The sequence below is a fragment of the Budorcas taxicolor genome, chromosome 24 (genome assembly GCF_023091745.1).
Source record: "Budorcas taxicolor isolate Tak-1 chromosome 24, Takin1.1, whole genome shotgun sequence".
Taxonomy (NCBI): domain Eukaryota; kingdom Metazoa; phylum Chordata; class Mammalia; order Artiodactyla; family Bovidae; genus Budorcas; species Budorcas taxicolor.
Window position 1 is genome coordinate 26,085,056 of NC_068933.1, and position 20,092 is coordinate 26,105,147.

The following is a 20,092-nucleotide window of genomic DNA, read 5'->3' on the forward strand; positions in this document are numbered from 1 at the left end:
GGAGGGTACCTTTTGAGGTAATAAGATTAGTTTCATAGCTCAGAGTCATCATTCATGTCTACTAAGAATTACTATCAACTTGCTGACCAAATTTCAAATCTTATATGAATTTGAAATATTCAAGCATGAAAATGTAACTATTTAGTAAATGCTAGAGTTCTAAAATATTACCTATACTGACCTTTCTGCCCTTTTCTTTGCTGGTAAATCTATTTTAAAGGTGTTTTTTTTTTTTTTTCATAATTTCTGTTCCTTCTATAATAATCAGTGTTCTGCCAGCATGAGAAAAGTATCCCCTACAAAGCCCAAAGGTTGCTGAAAGCAGATTTCTCCAGACTTAGTACAATGTGGTTAATTGCTTAGGAAATATTCTTGCTTGCTACCCAAAGTAAGAGAGCTCAAAAACAGTCTCAGATCAAATAAAAATAACTGTCAAATAGAACAGTTAACTCATAACTCAAATTTCAGACAGAAACTCCTACCTCCCAAACTGTCTTAACGCTATTATCAGCCTACATCTTACTGGTAACGGTCTATAGTTATACAGATGGAGGCTCATTGCCATTTCCCCCAGCTAACTAGATACATGGCCTACAGTTCCAGAGTTGGGTGAGCTACTCTATATGTAAAAGCTATTATGATTAATTGATCATATTTCAAAGGGATATGCTTTTAAAGGCACCAGAAAATTCAATTCAAGGGCTTTTTCCATAAATAGAACAAAAGCATAACTTTATTTCGATCTGGCAATTCAAGGGCTCCAGAACAGTTCCAAGTCCTATACCCACAAATATTTCACTAGGGCCTTAAAATGGGAGGAATTAGGTGAAGGGAATTTATATTTTTAAAAAACTAAAAATTATCTATATAATTGTGTATATATGTGTAACAGACTGTTCCCACCTTTGACTGTTTTCTCTCACTTTCTCTAAGGCATGTTTACAGCATTTGCTTCATATAAATTAACATTTTAATTTCAAAAACAGTATCATAATACAAGAGAATCCTATTGGTAAATGACTTTCTACATATCCGTGTGCATGCTAAGTCGCTTCAGTCGTCTCTGACTCCATGCGACCCTATGGACTGTAGCTCACCAGGCTCCTCTGTCCATGAGATTTTCCCGGCAAGAATACCGAAAAGTGGACTGCTATGCCCTCCTCCAGGGGATTTTCCCAACCCAGGTATCAAATCCGTGTCTCTTATGTCTCCTGTATTGGCAGTTCTTTACCACTATTACCACCTGGGAAGCCCCTCTACATACATATCTAATTACGTCTAATTCATCAAAAATTTAGATTTTAACCTAAACACACAAAATTATTCGAGTTCTAGTGTATTATGAAAGAATAAACCACATTACATGTAAGGTGGAAAATAAATCTAGATTACAGGGTTTACTTTTTCCAGGTTATGCCCTTTGAAGCTAACTAAAGGGTGAATGTTCTGAGCTGCTCATCAGTTAATCAACACATTCACAAATGGCAAACTGTCATCATTCACAACATTAACCTGCTATGTATATACTCTGAAAACTGCTTATATACCCACAACAAAAAACTTACAAGCACCCTTGGAGGTGGCACATACGTCTATCCATAGTCACCATTCCAAGCATAATTATTATAAGCATGTTTGCATGTGGATAAAGTACACAGTCTAGTCAAAGTCACGATGCACTAATTCTATTTTAGAAATAATCTAAACACAATAAACTATTAAAAGCCAAAGGCAAGGAGTACTTTTGGCTTTGAATAACTACATTCAAATGGTTCGAAAACCAAAGTATTATAACAAGGTACACCTTGACAAGTTTCACACACATTCCTATCACCTGACTCTACTCTCCAACCAACCCCACAAGTAACCATTGTTATTAATTTCTGTATATCCCCAAGATTCCTGTGCAGATACAAGTAACTAAAAATACATATTATTTCCCTTTTTCCTCCACATGCTGTCCTGCACTTTGTTCAGTTAACAACATATCCTAAGATCTTTCCGGGTCACTACAGTCGCGCATTCACGCATAACATTCGATTGTGTGACTATACTGTATTAATGTAACCAGAAGAACAGTTCAACGACAGGTACAAGTCAGCCTCAAGTAAGTGAATGCAGTGTGTGTGTGTCTCTCTGCCCCCTTCTCTCCTCTCCTTGTCTCTCCCATTCCATCTCTTTCCCTCCCTCGCGCTCTTTTTTTCTTTTTTAAGGGGAGAAGGGGACCTGAAAAATTTTTAAGCAGTTCACTTGTACCTCAAAAATAAATAGAATACAAAGTTCCTTAAGCCAACTTTCTGATCATTCTAAAACTTCATTTTGAAAAAATAACTTAATTATTAAGTCTCTATAATTTCTCCCCAGTCTTAAAAAGTCACCACCAATTTTAAAAGACTTACTCATAATAAATTAAAATACAAAGGAGTAAATTCAGTATAATTTCAACCAGGTATGACTTACACATTTTACACAGCCAATTTCTAGGAGAAAAAAAAAAATTAAAAGTTTGATATGTTAGGGAGATAAGATTATAAATGACACTTTTTAATTTAAAATTGCTAGAATAATGTTTCTGAAATCAGTCATGAAAAACAGAAGTTTAAATTAATTATTAGGATAGGTTAAATCTGAGAGGTAAAATGTGGAAACTGCCTGACTCTACTCTTTCCTCCCTCCCCTGCCATGATTCTCCCTGCAGTCAGTTCTAATGTCAGATTTAGAAATTTCAAAAGAAATTTCCAAATTTTATAAAGGAATCACAACCTGAAAGGCCTTAACACAACCTGCATCACAACCTGAAAGGCCTAACGAATACTTTTATGTGTGCTGGAGAGGGCTAGGTGGACCAAGGTAAAATTACTAGATAGGGCTCAGGCAATTCTTCCTGTTCTTACGCATCCACATATGACACCCTTACCCCGATTTCCCCGAGGCCTTCATCTTCTTCCTCTCCCTCTCCTCTATTCGCTCTGCTTTTCAAAAAGAACCTAAAACTCATTCATACTGAAGCAAAAATAACTAACAATCTGTGTTACCCCTCCAAGGAATATCTGCATTTTATTTTAGCAGTGTTAACAATTCAAAAGGATTTTTTCCCATTATTCAGGCATTTGTGCACACGCATACATGACACTACTTTATCAGCAAGGCTGGGTCAAAAGGAGGTAACTTTTGTTTCCATTTGAGTTAGCTTCTACAGGTTACTTGACTGTTTGTGTAAAAGGCGCTAAGAACAGAGGCAGCGACCACGCAGAGGAGGAAGGGTGGGCTATCAGGACCTTCACACTGCACAACCCCAGGGTACACTGTATTCTATCTGAAAGGCACCCACCACACCCCGAACGTGACTGATACTCCCTGGAGTTGTGCAACGCAGAAACCCTGCCTTCTCCTAGGGTGGACTTGGAAAAGAAAAAACCAAAAGATAAAAGAGTAACTTTGAAAGGCTGGGTCTCCTGACATAGTCTGCAATCCCACTGGACAGAGGAGCCTAGGCGGGCTACAGTCGCAAAGAATAAGGGGTAACAAATCAAAGAGTAGAACACAACTAAGGGACTAAACAATAACCACCACAAGACTGTAAGTTATCAGATACCCACATGCCAGACAACGTATTTTTGTATCTCCCATAAGCAACTGATTCAATTACTGTCCATTAGTCTCCTGTCTCTCATTTCAAGATGAAAGGTCACCAAGCATCATAAAACGGAAGGATTCTTAAATCCAACAAGAAAAAATGAACTTAAACCTTTATTTTTGCGCTCAGATCATCAATTTAACCTTCAAAATACACGAAAGAGGAAAGGAAGGAACCAAGTCCATCCAGAAGTGAAAGGACTTGCCAAGCAAACCAGATTGAAAAAAAAAAAAAGCTTGGAAAATATTAGTTTATTAACAGCAAAGTTTTAGTTATATTTATAAGGAAAACAGAAATCTAAGGAATTAAACTGTTATATTTGTGGGGGCAAGGGGTTTAAGCTTTAATCATTTTTGAAAATGATACTGCAGTTATATTTAAAAACAGAGTCCTCACCTCTTAAGACATACATACTGAAATATTCCTAGATGAAGTGACATGTCTGGAATCTGCCTCAAAATATTCCATGGGATGGAAGTGGGTAGAGATATAGACTGGCCAAGAGTTGAGAAATGAAGCTGTGTTATAAGTATGGAGGTATTTATCACGCACTTTCACACTACCTTGAAATTGTCTGTAAATGAAACATACTCTCACACACAAGTTATCTCTAGCACTTAGAATAGTATTTGCTACATAGCAGGTAATCAATAAACACTTATTTACAAGAATAAAAGTCTACTTACAACTATGTAGCAAAAAAAACACACTAAATAATTCATTTCTTTCATAAAAGAAAGCATACAACTGACAACAGTCACTGAATTAGGGAAGTGGGACTCTGGGGTTTTTTCCTCTCATTTCAAAATTTCTTAGTACTTATGTATTTTAGAACGTCTTTCAAAAAGCTTAAAAAGATTATATTTGATGATTAAGATAATAAAAAGTCATTTTTTATTTTTAATACTATCAAATCTTCAATCCTTATGGTCCCACTTAAGGCCCAACAAATATCAGCTCAACAGGAGCAAAGCTCAATGCAAGAATAGTGAAACTTTAATTCCCTGGGTAATTTTGTGAAATGGAATAAAAATTTAATAATACATACCTGTGAAATGCTGAATCTGCCTGGTTTTTTTCCCTTAACTATTCCTGTCCATAGGCCATTTAAGTATTATGAAACATTTAAGATTAACATATGCATATATATATATATATATATATATATATAAAAACAAAAAAACCCTAAGATTAAGGTCTCTTCATAGGCAACTTTAATCTAAAACTGTATTATCCTTATTCTGAAAACTTTTTATTTGGCTTTTCTTTCTCTACTGTTTTTCACTCAGCCATTATCTCCTGATTTACATCACCTGTCTTAGAAGTTTAAAGGCGTGGAACTAACACAGAATACACTGAACCAGGGAGGTGAGAAGGACCTACAAAGGTATGAGAAAAGCTTTTCTGGGGGCAGTTTGAAGAACACAACTCTAAAATGCTGTTTTGGTTTTGCTTTCTTTTTTTTTTTTCTTTTAGATAAAAGTTCTGTGACTACCACTTTAGTCAAATTTTAAACCAATTCAGCTGCCTTTTTTCTCCCTCCATTAGCAGTTAATTTCTATATATGAATCTTGAAGATAAACACTTGTCTAACAAGTGATACGTATTTAAAAAAAAAACAACCATGGTATGGTTTATAGAATTTTATACTGTATAAACAGAAATATAGAAAAACTCAAGAACACCATTTTGGTATTAATTCTGACAGAAAATAAGGCAGATTCACGCAGTCTATATAAACTGACTAACAAATCTTAGAACTGAGATTTTAATTGACAAATTTGTTGAGTTTGGTTACATATATTCATTTTCTACCTTCTATAGGTTCAAAGGAGCGATATAAGAAGTAGAATCTCTAAGAATGGCCTCACTGAGCTCCAGCCTCTGGAATGAAACCACTACATCTGTTTATCAGTACCTTGGTTTTCAAGTTCAAAAAATTTACCCTTTCCACGATAACTGGAACACTGCCTGCTTTGTCATTCTGCTTTTATTTATATTTACAGTGGTTTCTTTAGTGGTGCTGGCTTTTCTTTATGAAGTACTTGATTGCTGCTGCTTTGTGAAAAACAAAACTGTAAAAGACTTGAAAAATGAACCAAACCCTATCAGAAGTATGATGGACAACATCAGAAAACGTGAAACTGAAGTGGTCTAGTACTCTACACAGAATGAACAAAAGCTTTGAAAACAGTCTTCAACTACTGAGGAAAAAAAGAATTTCTGAGACCAGTTGTTATAATATTGACTATGAATAATTAAAAGATTTCTACCAGAAGGGAAAAACAAGCTAAATACGCACTTTTTGTGTCTGTATCTATTTCATTAAATATACAATAAAACTTTGACAAATGTGAGTAATTGACCAACCTGTTTAAAATGACACTTCAGGGAATTCCAACAGGCCAGTGGTTAGGACTGGACGCTTTCACCGCCGTGAGCCTGGGTTCAATCCCTGGCTGGGGAACTAAGAACCCACAAGCCACACAGTGCAGCCAAATAAATAAATTTTAAAAAATAAAGTAAAATGACACTTCAAAAACTGGATTAGATCCTTAGAATTCAATATGAAACATTAAAAGGTAAATTGAAAAACAAAAGAAAGGCTAGTGATCCCAAAATGACTTACACCTAAACAAATCATGTGGACTAAAAAACAGTACTGCCAATGTGTTTTGGTAATTAAAACACTACTTAAAATGCTTATCTAAGTCCAAAGTAAAATACTCCCACTTACATGTAAGACCCTACTTATTAAGCAGCAATATTTTCTAGTTAGTTACAGACAACTTTCATAGTTTTAAAGACTTAAGTTTTATGCAGAATTAGTGCGAAAGACTCAAAATACTCAGCAAGGTCACAAGGACACTTGCATACACATTTCATAAAACCAACTTACTCTTTAGTAAGAAATTCATGATCTAAGACAAGCTATTTTCAAACTGAAACTCACTAGCACACCTCCTAATTTCACTTAACCTTGTCCTTTCATTATGCCTCTCATATTCACACTCTCAAGAACTAAGATACCCAATGCAAAAAAACTGCTAAAAATATCAAAAGTTAGGACCACTTAACACTTGTTAATATGGCAGTTTTATTTCTTGAAATGCCAAAGGCTGTACAGTATTAAATTTTATAACCCTGATACTACTTCGCTACAAGCCATGAGCAAACATGGTTTTAACCACTACAACTGCCCTTAAGCCAGAAACATCTGGAAATTTATTCTGAGAAATTAGTTCCAAAGAAAAAAACTCAAGATACAAAGATGTTTACAACAGCATTATTCAAAACAACAACAAAAAATGGAAGCAACAGCCTGTAACTAAATGTGTCATATCAACTTAAAAGATTAAGAAGCTACTGAAAATTATGGCAAAACAGAAAAAATTTGATATGTGAAGTGAAAAATAAATATCGTTTTCAATTTAAAGAGCCCTACATGCCAGTCTGAAATCCCTTATCCAGAGTATTTATTTATTTTAAAGTCTTTATTGAATTTGTTACAATGTTGTTTCTGTTTTGTTTTGGGCCACTAGGCATGTAGGATCTTAGCTCCCGGACCAGCGATCAAACCTGCACGCACCCCTGCACTGGAAGGTAAAGTCTTAACCACCAGATCACCAGGGAAGTACCTAGAGTATTGTTTTTTTCTATGTTTTTCCTCTAATGTTAGAAACTAACACAAATCACATAATCAACTTTCAAAGGACTTCTGAAACTTAGATATACAGAATATTTTGGTAACCAGGAGCAATTCTCAGCAATTGTTAAAACCACATTTTCATAAATTGAAAAACTTGGGGTCCATGCCATAGATGGGAAGCATATGGGTCCTTTAATAAACAGACTTTTTGATCATGAGCACTATCTTTTCCCTACCTTACTCTGTAATTTATTTAACTCATTCAAAAAATACGTATCACGTGCTTCTATGCAAGAGTGATTAGGTTACAACAGCAAACAGGTAATCATGGCTCAGTGGGTAAAGAATCTGCCTGCAATGCAGGAGACACAGGAGATGCAAGCTCCATCCCTGCATCGGGAAGATCCCCTGGAGCAGGGCATGGCAACCCACTCTAGTATTCTGGTCTGGAGAATCTCCCATGGGGAAAATCCCATTGACTCAAGAGCCTGGCAGACTACAGACTACAGCCCAAAGGGTTGCAAAGAATCAGAAATAACTGAGCGGACTAAGCACAATCATGCAATTACAGTAGCACAAACAGCTTTGTCAGAACAGGGAGTGCTGTGGGAATTCAAAGGCTAAACAATGAACACAAATTGACAAGTGGGAAAGACTTTTAGGTTGAAACCTAAAAGAGAAATAGGAGCTCACCAAAGGAAAGAGGGAAGGAGGTAAGAAAGAATGTTCCATGAAGAGGAAACATTATGACCAAAGACCAAGAGGCAGAAGAAAGCAAAGCATGTTAGAGGGGCTCCAAGCCAGGGGCACTAGCATCGAGTGTAAGAACACTGAGCTATCAGATTCATCAGCAGAGAATCACTGACTGTCGTGAACAGAATGGCCAGGAGAGAGGTGAGCCCAGGAGACCTGGCAAGCAGCGGACCAGGCAATCCAGTGATAAGGACCCAAGCTAGGCTGGTATGGCAGTCTTGGGTGTTCACACTCAGTATTTCCAGCTCCCCTCTCATGCAGCACATGGAAGTGGTGGGGTACATAGCCCTGTGATGAGGTCTGGTCAATGAGCTGTGAGAGGAAGTGATACGTGTCACCTCCAAGTCCTAGTCTCTCAGCTGTGTCCAACTCTCTGCGACCCCACGGACCATAGCCCGCCAGGCTCCTCTGTCCATGGGATTCTCCAGGCAAGAATATTGGAGTGGTTGCCACTCCCTTCTCCAGGGGATTTTCCTGACCCAGGGATCAAATTCAAGTCTCCTGCATTGCAGGTGGATTCTTTATCATTTGAGCCACCAGGGAAGTCCAACCCAGAACATTTAACTGCCAGGCAAGATTTTCCAGAGTTCTCTTTCCCTCAGTCATTGAAACCAACAACATCTGAAGTATCCCCTACTATGTCAGCTTGGGTCCTTGAGTGACTACAATGAGTTAAGACCCCTGTCAACACATGACAAACATGTGATATGAAACAGAAACAAATCTTTGCTGTTTTAAGCCACTGAGATTTTGGAGCAAAAATATTCTTGCTCAGATGCTCAGTTGTGTCCAACTCTGCAACCCCATGGCCCACCAGGCTCCTCCATCCATGAGATCCTCCAGGCAGGAATACTGGAGGCGGTTGTCATTTCCTTCTCCAAACGATATTCTTAAATAGACAAAAGAGACTAGTTCTAAGAGTAGATTTCTGCTAATGCTTAAAACAGTTTCTAAAATTTTGTTCGTGCATGTGTGTTTAGTCAGTCGTTCATGTCTGACTCTTTGAGACCCCATGGACTGTAGCCTGCCAAGCTCCTCTGACCATGGAATGTTCCAGTCAAGAATACTGGAGTAGGTTACCATTTCCTTTTCCAAGAAATCTTCCCAACTCAGGGATCAAACTCAAATCTCCTACATCTCCTGCACTGCAGGCTGATTCTTTACCACTGAACCCCTTTGGGGGAGCACAAAATTTTCTTTACTATGAGTTAACTCAATATAAATTTCATTAAGGGACTTCTGAAACTCCAGTGGTTAAGACTCCAAGTCCTTATGCAGGGGCCACAGGCAGGATCCCTGGGGGGCACAAGACAGCCAAAAAATTAAACTTAACAAAAAGAAGTTTGATTTAAATTTAACTAAAAGGAAAGATAATCAAACCTAATGTATGTGCTAAAGAATGATAAACCTGCTTTGATAGAAAGACTGGCTCTGCTTTAACATCAGTTAGTAAAACAGTCTGAAAACCACATAACAAGATGACATCAGTAAAGATTACTACCGCTACACTTTTAAGTAGATAAATAATTTCTGTTGTGAACTAAGTTACACTGATCTAGTTCTCTAAAAAATAATATATATAAACTAAATCCAAAATAAGAAGGGAAGAAATTATGAAGTAGAAATAAAATTTTTAAAAACCAGAAAAACAGAGAAAAACCAATGAAACCAAGAGTTAGCTTTTAAAAAAAAATCAACAAAATTGACAAACCTTTAAGCAAGACTAACCAAAACAAATAAACAACAACAAAATTCCTAAAATCAGAAACAAAAGTGGGGAGGGATAGCCCTACTGATCATACAGAAATCAAAGCATTGCAAGGGAATAGTCTGAAAAACTTTGGACAATGTAGATGATGAAATGGACAGACTCCTAAGAAAGACACAGAGTACCAAAATTAACTCAAGAGGAAACAGAAAATCTGAACAGATCTATAGGGAGAAATTTCTATGAAGAGCAACCCATAAAGGAAAGATCAGGCCCAAAAGGCTTTCCGTGGGAATTTTATCAAATATTTAAGAAGAAATTTTTATCAAAACTTTCCAGAGAACAGAGGAAAAGGGAATACCTCACAAATCATTTTATGGCCAGAAATACCCCAACAGGCACAAAAAAACTACAGACCATATGATACCCCTCACAAATAGAGATACAGAAATCCTGTATAAAACATCAACAAAGTGAATCCTACAACAAATAAAAAGGATTATACACCAGAACCAAGTATAATTTATTCCAAAAATATAAGGTTGGTTTAACATTTAAAAATCAATTAGCATTAGCATAATATCCACAATAACAAAAAGAACAAACATGTCCATGGATGCCAAGCAAGCATTTAATAGTAGCCACTACACAGTTATATTAAAAGTTCTCAACAAACTAAACAGAAATAGAGAGGAACTCCCTGCAGCTAACAACATATTACAACATGAAAGACTGAATGCTTTCCCCCTAAGGCTAGGAATAAGACAAAGATATTACACTTACTACTATTAGTAGCCAATATTGACAAGAAAAAGAAATAAAAGGTATTCAAACTGGAAAGCTGAAGTGAAACTTCCTATCCACAAATGACATTGTCTTACACGTGCTTGTGCTTAGTCACTAAGCTGCACTGACTGTGCAACCCTGTGGACTGTAGCCCACCAGGCTCCTCCGTCCAAGGGACTTCCCAGGCAAGAATACTGGAGTGGGTTGCCATTTCCTTCCACAAGGGATTTTCCTGACCCGGGGAATGATGCTGGTCCCTGGTGGGACCTTTACAGCAGGTGGGTTCTTTACTGCTGGACCACCAGGGAAGCCCCAATCTCATATAATCCGTAAAACTTCACACACAAAAACTAGAAATAATGAGTTCAGCAAAGTTGCAGAGTTCAAGATCAATGTACACAAATACAGTGTATTTCTAATAGTAGCGATTAACAATCCAAATACCAAATTAAGAAAATAATTTCATTCACAGTATCAAAAAAAACCATTTTGAATTTAATAGAGCAAGACTTACACATTAAATACTAAAAGCATAGCTGAAAGAAATAAGAAACCTAAATAAATGCAAACACAGCCATTTTAACTGGCTGCAAGACTTACTATTGTTAAGGTAGCAATTCTCAATGCAATTTCCATCAAAATCACAGGTGACTCTTTCACAAATGAAAACAAGCTGATCCTAAAATTTATATGAAAATGCAAAGGATCCAGGAGAAACCAAAACAACCTTGAAAAAGATAACAGGACTGAAGGACTTATACCTCCCAATTCCAAAATGTTACTAGAATGCTACAGCTATCAAGAGACTGTGGTACTGGCATCAGTTCAGTTCAGTCACTCAGTCGTGTCCAATTCTTTGTGACCCCATGGACTGCAGCAAGCCAGGCCTCACTGTCCATCACCAACTCCCAGAGTTTACTCAAACTCCTGTCCATTGAGTCGGTGATGCCAACCCACCATCTCATCCTCTGTCATCCCCTTCTTCTCCTGCCTTCGGTATTTCCCAGCATCAGGGTCTTTTCAAATGAGTCAGCTCTTCGCATCAGGTGGCCAAAGTATTGGAGTTTCAGCTTCAACATCAGTCCTTCCAATGAATATTCAGGACTCATTTCCTTTAGGATGGACTGGTTGGATCTCCTTGCAGTCCAAGGGACTCTCAAGAGTCTTCTCCAACACCACAGTTCAAAAGCAACAATTCTTCAGTGATCAGCTTTCTTTATAATCTAACTCTCACATCCATACATGACTACTGGAAAAACCATAGCTTTGACTACACAGACCTTTGTTGGCAAAGTAATGTCTCTGCTTTTTAATATGCTGTCTAGGTTGGTCATAACTGTCCTTCCAAGGAGCAAGCATCATTTCATGGCCACAGTAACCATCTGCAGTGATTTTGGGAGTCATAAAGCTAAAGCCTATCACTGTTTCCACCATTTCCCCATCTATTTGCCATGAAGTGATGGGACTGGATGCCATGATCTTAGTTTTCTGAATGCTGACTTTTAGGCCAACTTTTTCTCTCTCGTTTTTCACTTTCATCAGGAGGCTCTTTAGTTCTTCTTCACTTTCTGCTATAAGGGTGGTGTTATCTGCATATCTGAGGTTATTGATATTTCTCCTGGCAATCTTGATTTCAGCTTGTGTTTCATCCAGCCCAGCGTTTCTAAATTATGTACTCTGCATTTAAGTTAAATAAGCAGGATGACAATATACAGCCTTGACATATTCCTTTTCCTATTTGGAACCAGTCTGTTGTTCCATGTCCTGTTCCAACTGTTGCTTCCTGACCTGCATACAGGTTTCTCAGGAGGCAGGTCAGGTGGTCTGGTATTCCCATCTCTTTCAGAATTTTCCACAGTTTGTCGTGATCCACTACTTTGATGTAGTCAATAAAGCAGAAGTAGATGTTTTTCTGGAACTCTCTTGCTCTTCTGATGATCCAACGGATGTTGGCAATTTGATCTCTGGTTCCTCTGCCTTTTCAAAATCCAGCTTGAACACCTGGAAGTTCACGATTCGCATACTGTTGAAGCCTGGCTTGGAGAATTTTGACCATTACTTTACTTGCGTGTGAGATAAGTGCAATGGTGCAGTAGTTTGAGCATTCTTTGGCATTGCCTTTCTTTGGGATTGGAATGAAAACTGACCTTTTCCAGTCCTGTGGCCACCGCAGAGTTTTCTAAATTTGCTGGCATATTGAGTGCAGCACTTTCACAGCATCATCTTTTAGGATTTGAAATAGTTCAACTGGAATTCCGTCATCTCCACTAGCTTTGTTCATAGTGATGCTTCCTAAGGCCCATCTGACTTCTCATTCCAGGATGTCTGGCTCTAGGTGAGTGATCACACCATTGTGATTATCTGGGTCATGAAGATCTTTTTGTATAATTCTTCTGTGTATTTATTCTTGTCACCTCTTAATATCTTCTGCTTCTGTTACGTCCATACCATTTCTGTCCTTTATTGTGCCCATCTTTGCATGAGGCTAGACATGTGAGTCAATGGAAACTAACTGAGATTCCAGAAGGGAAAAAAAAAAAACCTCATTTGTAGTCAACTGATATTCAACAAGGGTGCCAATGCAAGTCAAAAGTGAAAAGAAAGTGGTTCCCCCCCAACCAAGAAATTGCACAGTGACAACTGAATAACCACACACAAAAAGATGAACTTAGACTCTTACATTAAAACCACACATTAAGAAATCAACTCAATGGATCACAGGCCTAAATATGAGAGCTAAAACTATAAAACTCTTAGAAGAAAACACAGGAGTAAATATTTTTATGATCTTGACACCAGAAACACATATAAGGGAATTCCACAAGGTTGTCCGGTGGTTAGAACTCCACACTTTCATTGCCAAGGCCTGGATTCAATCACTGGTCAGCGAACTAAGATCTCGCAAGCCATAACATACCCCTCTACCTGCCCGCAGAAAAACAACAACTTTTACAAATCAATAGGAAGACAACGCAAGTGATTCATATGAGCAAAAAACAATCTGAATACACATTCCATCAAAAGACACATGAATGATCAACAGCACATGAAATTTTATTCATATTAAATCCACAATGACATCACTTCATACCCACTAGAAAGGCTATAATCAAAATGGCAAGGATGAGAAAAAACAGATTCCTCATGCATTGACAGTGAAATGTAATATGGTACAGCCATTCTGGTAGTTTCTTAAAAAGTTAAACATAAATTTACCACATAACCCAGAAATTCCACTCAGGTCTCTTTGCAAAAGGAAATAAACACACGCCCACACAAAGACTTGTACATGAATGTTCCCAGCAGCACTATTCTTAACAGCCAGAAAGTAGAAATAATCCAAATGTCCATTAACAGGAAAAGGATAGGCAAATTGTGGTATATCCATCTAGCGAAATACTCTTCAGCAATAAAAATGCAATGAAATGCTGATATATGGGATGACACGGATGGACACTGAATAAAGTATCAGCAAACTGAAACATACAACAAATGATTATACCCCATAACCAAGTAGGATTTATTCCAGGAATGCAAGGTTGGTTTAACATCTGAAAATCAAGTAATTAATTAATACCATATTGATTAACTGGAGTAGGTTGCCATTTAATTAACTGGAACAAGAAATGGCAACCTACTCCAGTATTCTTGCCTGGAAAATTCCATGAACAGAGGAGCCTGATGGGCTACAGTTTACAGGGTCACAAAGCCTGAGCACAGCACAGCACACAGCACCATATTAACAAAAAACAAGAACAACATTATCATCGCAATAGATGCCAGGAAAAAGAAGCCACATGCTGAAGAACATATTCTGTACAATTTCATTTACATGTAATGTCCAGAAAAGGCAAAGAGACAGAAAGTAGATTATCAGTTATCAGGGGCTGAGGTGGGAACAAGGAGTGACTACCAATTGGCACAAGGAATCTTTTGAGGCTGATGGAAATGTTCAAAAATTCAATGCAGTAACAGCTGCACAACACTGTAAACTTACTAAAAATCTTTGAATTATACACTTAAAATGAGTGAACTATAAGGTACGTAATTTAACCCTCAATGAACGTGTGTTTTTTTTAAGAGAGATAATAACCGAAATTCTAACTTCAAAACAACTATTAACATCTTAAGAGCAAAAAAACTCATCATTCCAGCCCTTATACTTAACAAACTATCTAAGAATCAATATTAATGTTGAACTAAAAAATGAACTTACCATGACTAAGTGGTTCCCTGAAAAACAAAAACTAAATTGTCAATTCTACTAACCAGAATTTTGTTTGGAGCCCGATGATCCTCCATGTTCTAGCTTTGCTTTTTTCTTCTTTGATGATGATGGCTCCGAAGACACAGAACGTTTTTCTACTACAGGAGTGGAAAGAGCTCGTTTTTTGAATAGCTCCCGTTCTCTCAAAAGACTTGGATCCATAATGCTGCAAAGGTAAAAATAAGTTTTTTTAATATAGATTCAAGTAACTCAAATGTATATGCCAAATCCACAGGTCTCAACAAAAGTTACTTCCCAAACAAAATTGCCTTTTATTACTAGTTCTCTACGACTTGTATTCATTCACTTACTCATTCACTTAAAAAAAAAAATCTTTAACTCATGACTGTTATGTGCCAAGCACTGCCCTAGGTTCTAGTAAAGAAAAACAGGATTATTCTCTAAAGCTCCAGAACTTATGCTGTCCAAGATGACCGCCACTGGCTGAAGTGCCAATTGAGCACCTTAAGTGGGGACAGAGCTGAGATGTACTCTAAGTGTAAAGTACACACCAGATTTAAAAAGAGTCAATACAGGGACTTCCCTGATACTCCAGTGGTTAAGACTGCACTGACAATGCCGGAAACACAGGTTCAGTCCCTGGTCAGGGAACTAAGATCCTGAATGGCATGAGGTGCAGCCAAAAAACTAAAAAGACTCAATATAGCGAAAAAACATTTTAAATTACTGAAATATTTTAAATGGATGTGATAACTAGAGATTAATATAATAATATTTGGGATATACGGGGTTAAATAAAACATTAATTTGCCCTATTTTTTCTTTTTTCTTAAATTATGGCCACTAGAAAATTTTAAATTACATGTGTGGCTGACACTCACAGCTCACACAGTATTCCTACTGGATAATGGAGCTTCAGAAGCACTGGGAGGAAATTAGGAGACAGATTTAGGCTCACTGCAAAAAAAGAACCATCAGAATTAATTGTTAATTAAAAGGTATATTTTCAAGCATTGGAGAAGGAAATGGCAACCCACTCCAGTATCATTGTCCCTGGAGAATCCCAGGAACAGAGGAGCCTGGTGGGCTGCCGTCTATGGGGTTGCACAGAGTCGGACAGTGAAGTGACTTGGCAGCAGCAGCATATTTTCAAACTGGTGGACTCTCTATTATAAATAATGAAGAGGTTGAATTAATATTTGTTAAGAAATATCTACAGAAAACTCTTGCTTTGGAAGGAGGTGGGACTAGATAGATCTCTTCGGGGGTTTTTCCGTTTTAAAATTCAACATTCTGAGCAACTTCAATACAACCAGAGAAACCACAGGTTATCCAACAAGTATTTTTAAAACACTCCTCTCTTGTCTGAACTCTCCCTAGAACGCGATGGAGAGTCTCAGAAGTACACGAAATGACTATGTAAACGATTTCTATGCTATTTAGACCAGTGTTCATAAGCTCATAAGCAAAGTCTCAGAGGAAATGAAACGGAGCAGGACCCTATGGCCCTTGCCCCGACCAAGTCCTCTGCCTGCCTTCTGTCTGTGGGAAGGTTCAGAGTTTACTCAGAGAAGTGAGAAATGAAGAAACAAGGGAAAACAATCAAAGGAGACTAAATAATAGTAATGTAGTCATTAAGCATAGTCAAGGACCTTTAGTTCCTTCTCAAGGACTACAGATAATATTCTGAGCCATATCCTGTGAGCTTGTCTTAAAGATACTGAAACCCCAGGTGGGAGAAGTTACTACATGATGACCAGACTGTACCCACAACAGAAGCTGCCACAATTCTGAGAACTGGCCTCAGAGAAATTCGAACAAATGGACCCTGGAACTGAAGATTAACTGTACCTAAAGCAGCCAAGGTGATGCTGGTCAGACCACTGATGACCAAAGTGAAGATAACTGTCAGAGCTGACTGTGCTGTTTCTGCAACAGCCCCCTTCTTTTATCTATAAAAGCTCTTGCCCCACCACCAATGGTGGGGCAGAGGGAGGCAGGGAGGGGCGGCGCAGTGAATGGGCCTTTGGACAGACATATGCCCTCTCCCAGCCTGCTTTATTTCAAATAACCAAACTTTCCTTTCCACCAAGCTGGCCTGCTTACTGGCTTTTAAGCAGCAGGTAGCCAAACCCCATACACCCTTCTGTGAGAGAAGAGAGACTCTCAGACTTTCGAAGCTTTCAGGCATGGGGTAGCTCAATAAGTATTTTGTAAATGACTAACAAACAGAAGAACATCTTTAAATTGCCCTAGCCTCTCTGTTAATAAGTTTTACAAGACTTTATTAAATGTCTTCTGTTTGCGGGGCACTGTACTGCACTGCAGCCTTTGGAAAGTTTTGGAAGATAAATCCTTGCCTGCAAGTAAGCAGCTTACGTTTGAGAACGTGAAAGCACTCAGCAACTTGCTTAAAAAGCAATGAATAAATAAAACGTGACTTAGCACGCTAAAAGTTAAAAATGTAAGCACTGAATATCACTCAGTCATGAAAAAGAACGAAATACTCTATATGCACAATATGGATGGACCTAGAGATTATCACACTAAGTCTGAAAGTGACAAATAGCATATGATTTCATTACTTGTGGAATCTAAAACATGACATAAAGGAACACATCTACAAAACAAAAACAGACTCACAATTGTAGAGAACAAGCTTGTGGTTGTCAAGCAAGACGGGGAGAAGAGAAAAGAAGGGTTGGGAGCTTGGGATTAGCCAATGCAAACTATTATACAGAATGGATAAACAGGTCCTACTGTACAGTACAGGGAACTATGTCCAATATCCTGTGATAAACCATAATGGAAAAGAATATGACAAAGAGTATATGTTTAACTAAGGCACTCTGCTATACAGCAGAAATTAGAAACACTGTAAATTAACTATAGTTCAATAAAATTTTATAAAAGCACTGATAAGAAATAAACTTGTCAAACTTTAGTTCAGGAAAGAAGAATCACTGACCCTGGACCTCGAATCTAAGACCTCCCTAAATTCTGACCCCTAACAGTAACATGACCTAGGGAATCCACTAGACTTCTCTAAATTCAATTTCATCATAAGTAAAATGAGGATTCTACCAATGCTGCCTACATCTAGCCCAACTGTAAGAATAAAATGAGAAAATGTTTGTGAAAGTGATTTTTTAAGTAGTAAAGCTAGACCAACGTGTTATTTCAGAACTATTATTTGGATCTGAAAAGAAATAACCCAGTGATTATACTCAGGTGAGGAAGGCAGAAGACAGTCTTGGGGGAGGGAAAGTGTATTAGAACAAGAAAGGAGAATTCCCCAATGATGTGGTGGGGGAAGGGAGGGGGGAGACAAGCCTAAAACAACTAACATCTGCTGATTTCACTTTGTAAAGACAGATTATTAACCCAGGCTTTTATAATCACGATTTTAACATAGATTTAAATAAAAGCCTTACAAAGACCTGGATGTTAACAGCATTTGATCCTCACAACTCTATGAGATACCAGGTATTTATCCTATCACACAGAGTTAAGATCACACAGCTGAAAGTACACAGCCTGGATGCCAGGAGATTGATTCCTAAACCAGGTGCTCCTTATTCCAGACCTAAAATGCTGGTAAAAGCCTCCAAAACAAAAGCGACCTGTGTGGTATGGGTAAAGTTCAATGGTCCCTAGAACAGAAGGTTTAATGTCTTTCACCATCACATGCTCTAACTTTTCCACCTTTTTCTCAGAAGACTATTCCGCATCTGTAGAGTTTCATATGTCCTGTGTAGTAAACAGGACACATCAACTTCCCCGTTTTACATTAAAACACACATCACTGCCACAACTGAGTGAGTTCACGTGTTCCCCCACTGAGAAGCCAAACGTTCAGTGAAAATCTTTTAACTGCAAAGCCCACATTCCTCCCATATTATCATTTGACTTTATCATTTATCCAGTTTATCATTTGATTTCTTTCAACCTTCCAACTCTTTCCTCTCTTGCTTCATTTGCCTGCCTGAGCCTCGCAGGGGCCAATAGTGCTTTGAATAGCCGGCAAGCTGAGAATAAGAGACTGCTTAACCCTGAAAAGACAGCAATGTAGAAGTGGAAGTGAAAAAAGTACCGCAGCGACTTGTTTTGGAAAATGTCTTTAGACTTTGCAGAAAACTATTATAACTCAAGGTCAGGAATCATTCCAAACTAGGTTTCCAAGAGGAAGCTAAAAAAAAAAAAGAAAAAAAAATCCGTGAAGGAGCGCCTAAATCACAGCCTTTACTTGGCTGGGCGCCGCGGTTCCCCAAACTCCATACACCTGGTCCGTGCGGCTACAGCTAATGTAAGTTTGGGGGCTCAGGAAAGGCACGACCAGCGCTCCAATTCGAACTTGCCCTCTTTCCAACCCAAAACTTTGCTCACTGAACCTCCGGCCTCAGAAACAATGCTCCCGAGAGGCTGTAACCGGGTTAAGCGTTTCGGGCAGGGAACCGCAGCCTCGGCTTCCCGCGGGATGGGAGGCCGCGTGCCCCCGGGAATGGGAGGTGCCCCCGGGAATGGGAGGAGGCCCCGAAGAATAGGCTGGGGCTCCGCGCCCCAAACCCGGCGTCCGTAGCTCTACCTGAGCCAGAAGGGCCGCCCCACGCGCCCCGCCGCCGCCTCCCAGAGCCTCCGCCTGGACCAGCCGCCCACGCCCGCGTGGCTGCCGCTTCGAGCTCGTTGTCAGCGCCTCCGCCGCCCGGTACGCATGCCCAGCGCTGCCCCGCCAGCTCGGGGGTCTTCGCACTGGCGGCTGCTGCTGAGGCGGCGGCTGAAGCGGCGACTCTTACCCCGGCTCCGCCCGCCACTTCCTGATCGGGCGGCTGGGAGCTCAGTCCCGGTAGGCACCGCGGCGCCTCGGCCGCCGAGAACGCGCATGCGTCATCCCGCGCTCCGCCCAGGTATCGCGGGAGGGAAATCTACCAACTTGGGCGTCCCGATCTCCATGACAACGGGAGGATGATGGGGGCGGAACGTAATTAGGAGTTGAGTCAGTTCAGTTCAGTCCCTCAGTCGTATCCGACTCTGCGCGACCCCATGGACTGCAGCACGCCAGGCCTCCCTGTCCATCACCAACTCCCGGAGTTGAGTAGCCGCAGCTAAAATGGTGCGACTTTACATTAAATGCTATTTACCATCACCTAAAATTCGGAGAACATTGTTCCAGCTCTCTCTCTACACAACTGAAACAAGAGGCCCAGTGAAACTAAATGACTGGCTCGAGACAGCCCCGCTAACAATGGCAAATTCTGAAGCAAAGTCCGATTTCTGAACTCCGAACCCCCATCCCTGTAAACTCTCTTAGAAAAGGATTTGGGATTCAGCAGC

The 20,092-nt window shown here is 39.2% G+C and overlaps 1 protein-coding gene across 2 annotated transcripts in view; it reads right to left on the reverse strand.

Moving 5' to 3' along the window:
- Nucleotides 1-19,591, reverse strand: part of GTF2E2 (general transcription factor IIE subunit 2) — an 89,573-nt gene extending 69,982 nt beyond the window's left edge. For both annotated transcript variants that reach the window (XM_052661349.1, XM_052661350.1), the window contains exons 1-2: nucleotides 19,347-19,591; nucleotides 14,803-14,966 (exon numbers count right to left, since the gene is read on the reverse strand). In XM_052661349.1, the coding sequence (XP_052517309.1) occupies nucleotides 14,803-14,962 (160 nt within the window). In that variant the 5' untranslated portion in view covers nucleotides 14,963-14,966; nucleotides 19,347-19,591. The remainder of the gene's footprint in view (nucleotides 1-14,802; nucleotides 14,967-19,346) is intronic.
- Between the last annotated feature and the right edge of the window lie 501 nt (nucleotides 19,592-20,092).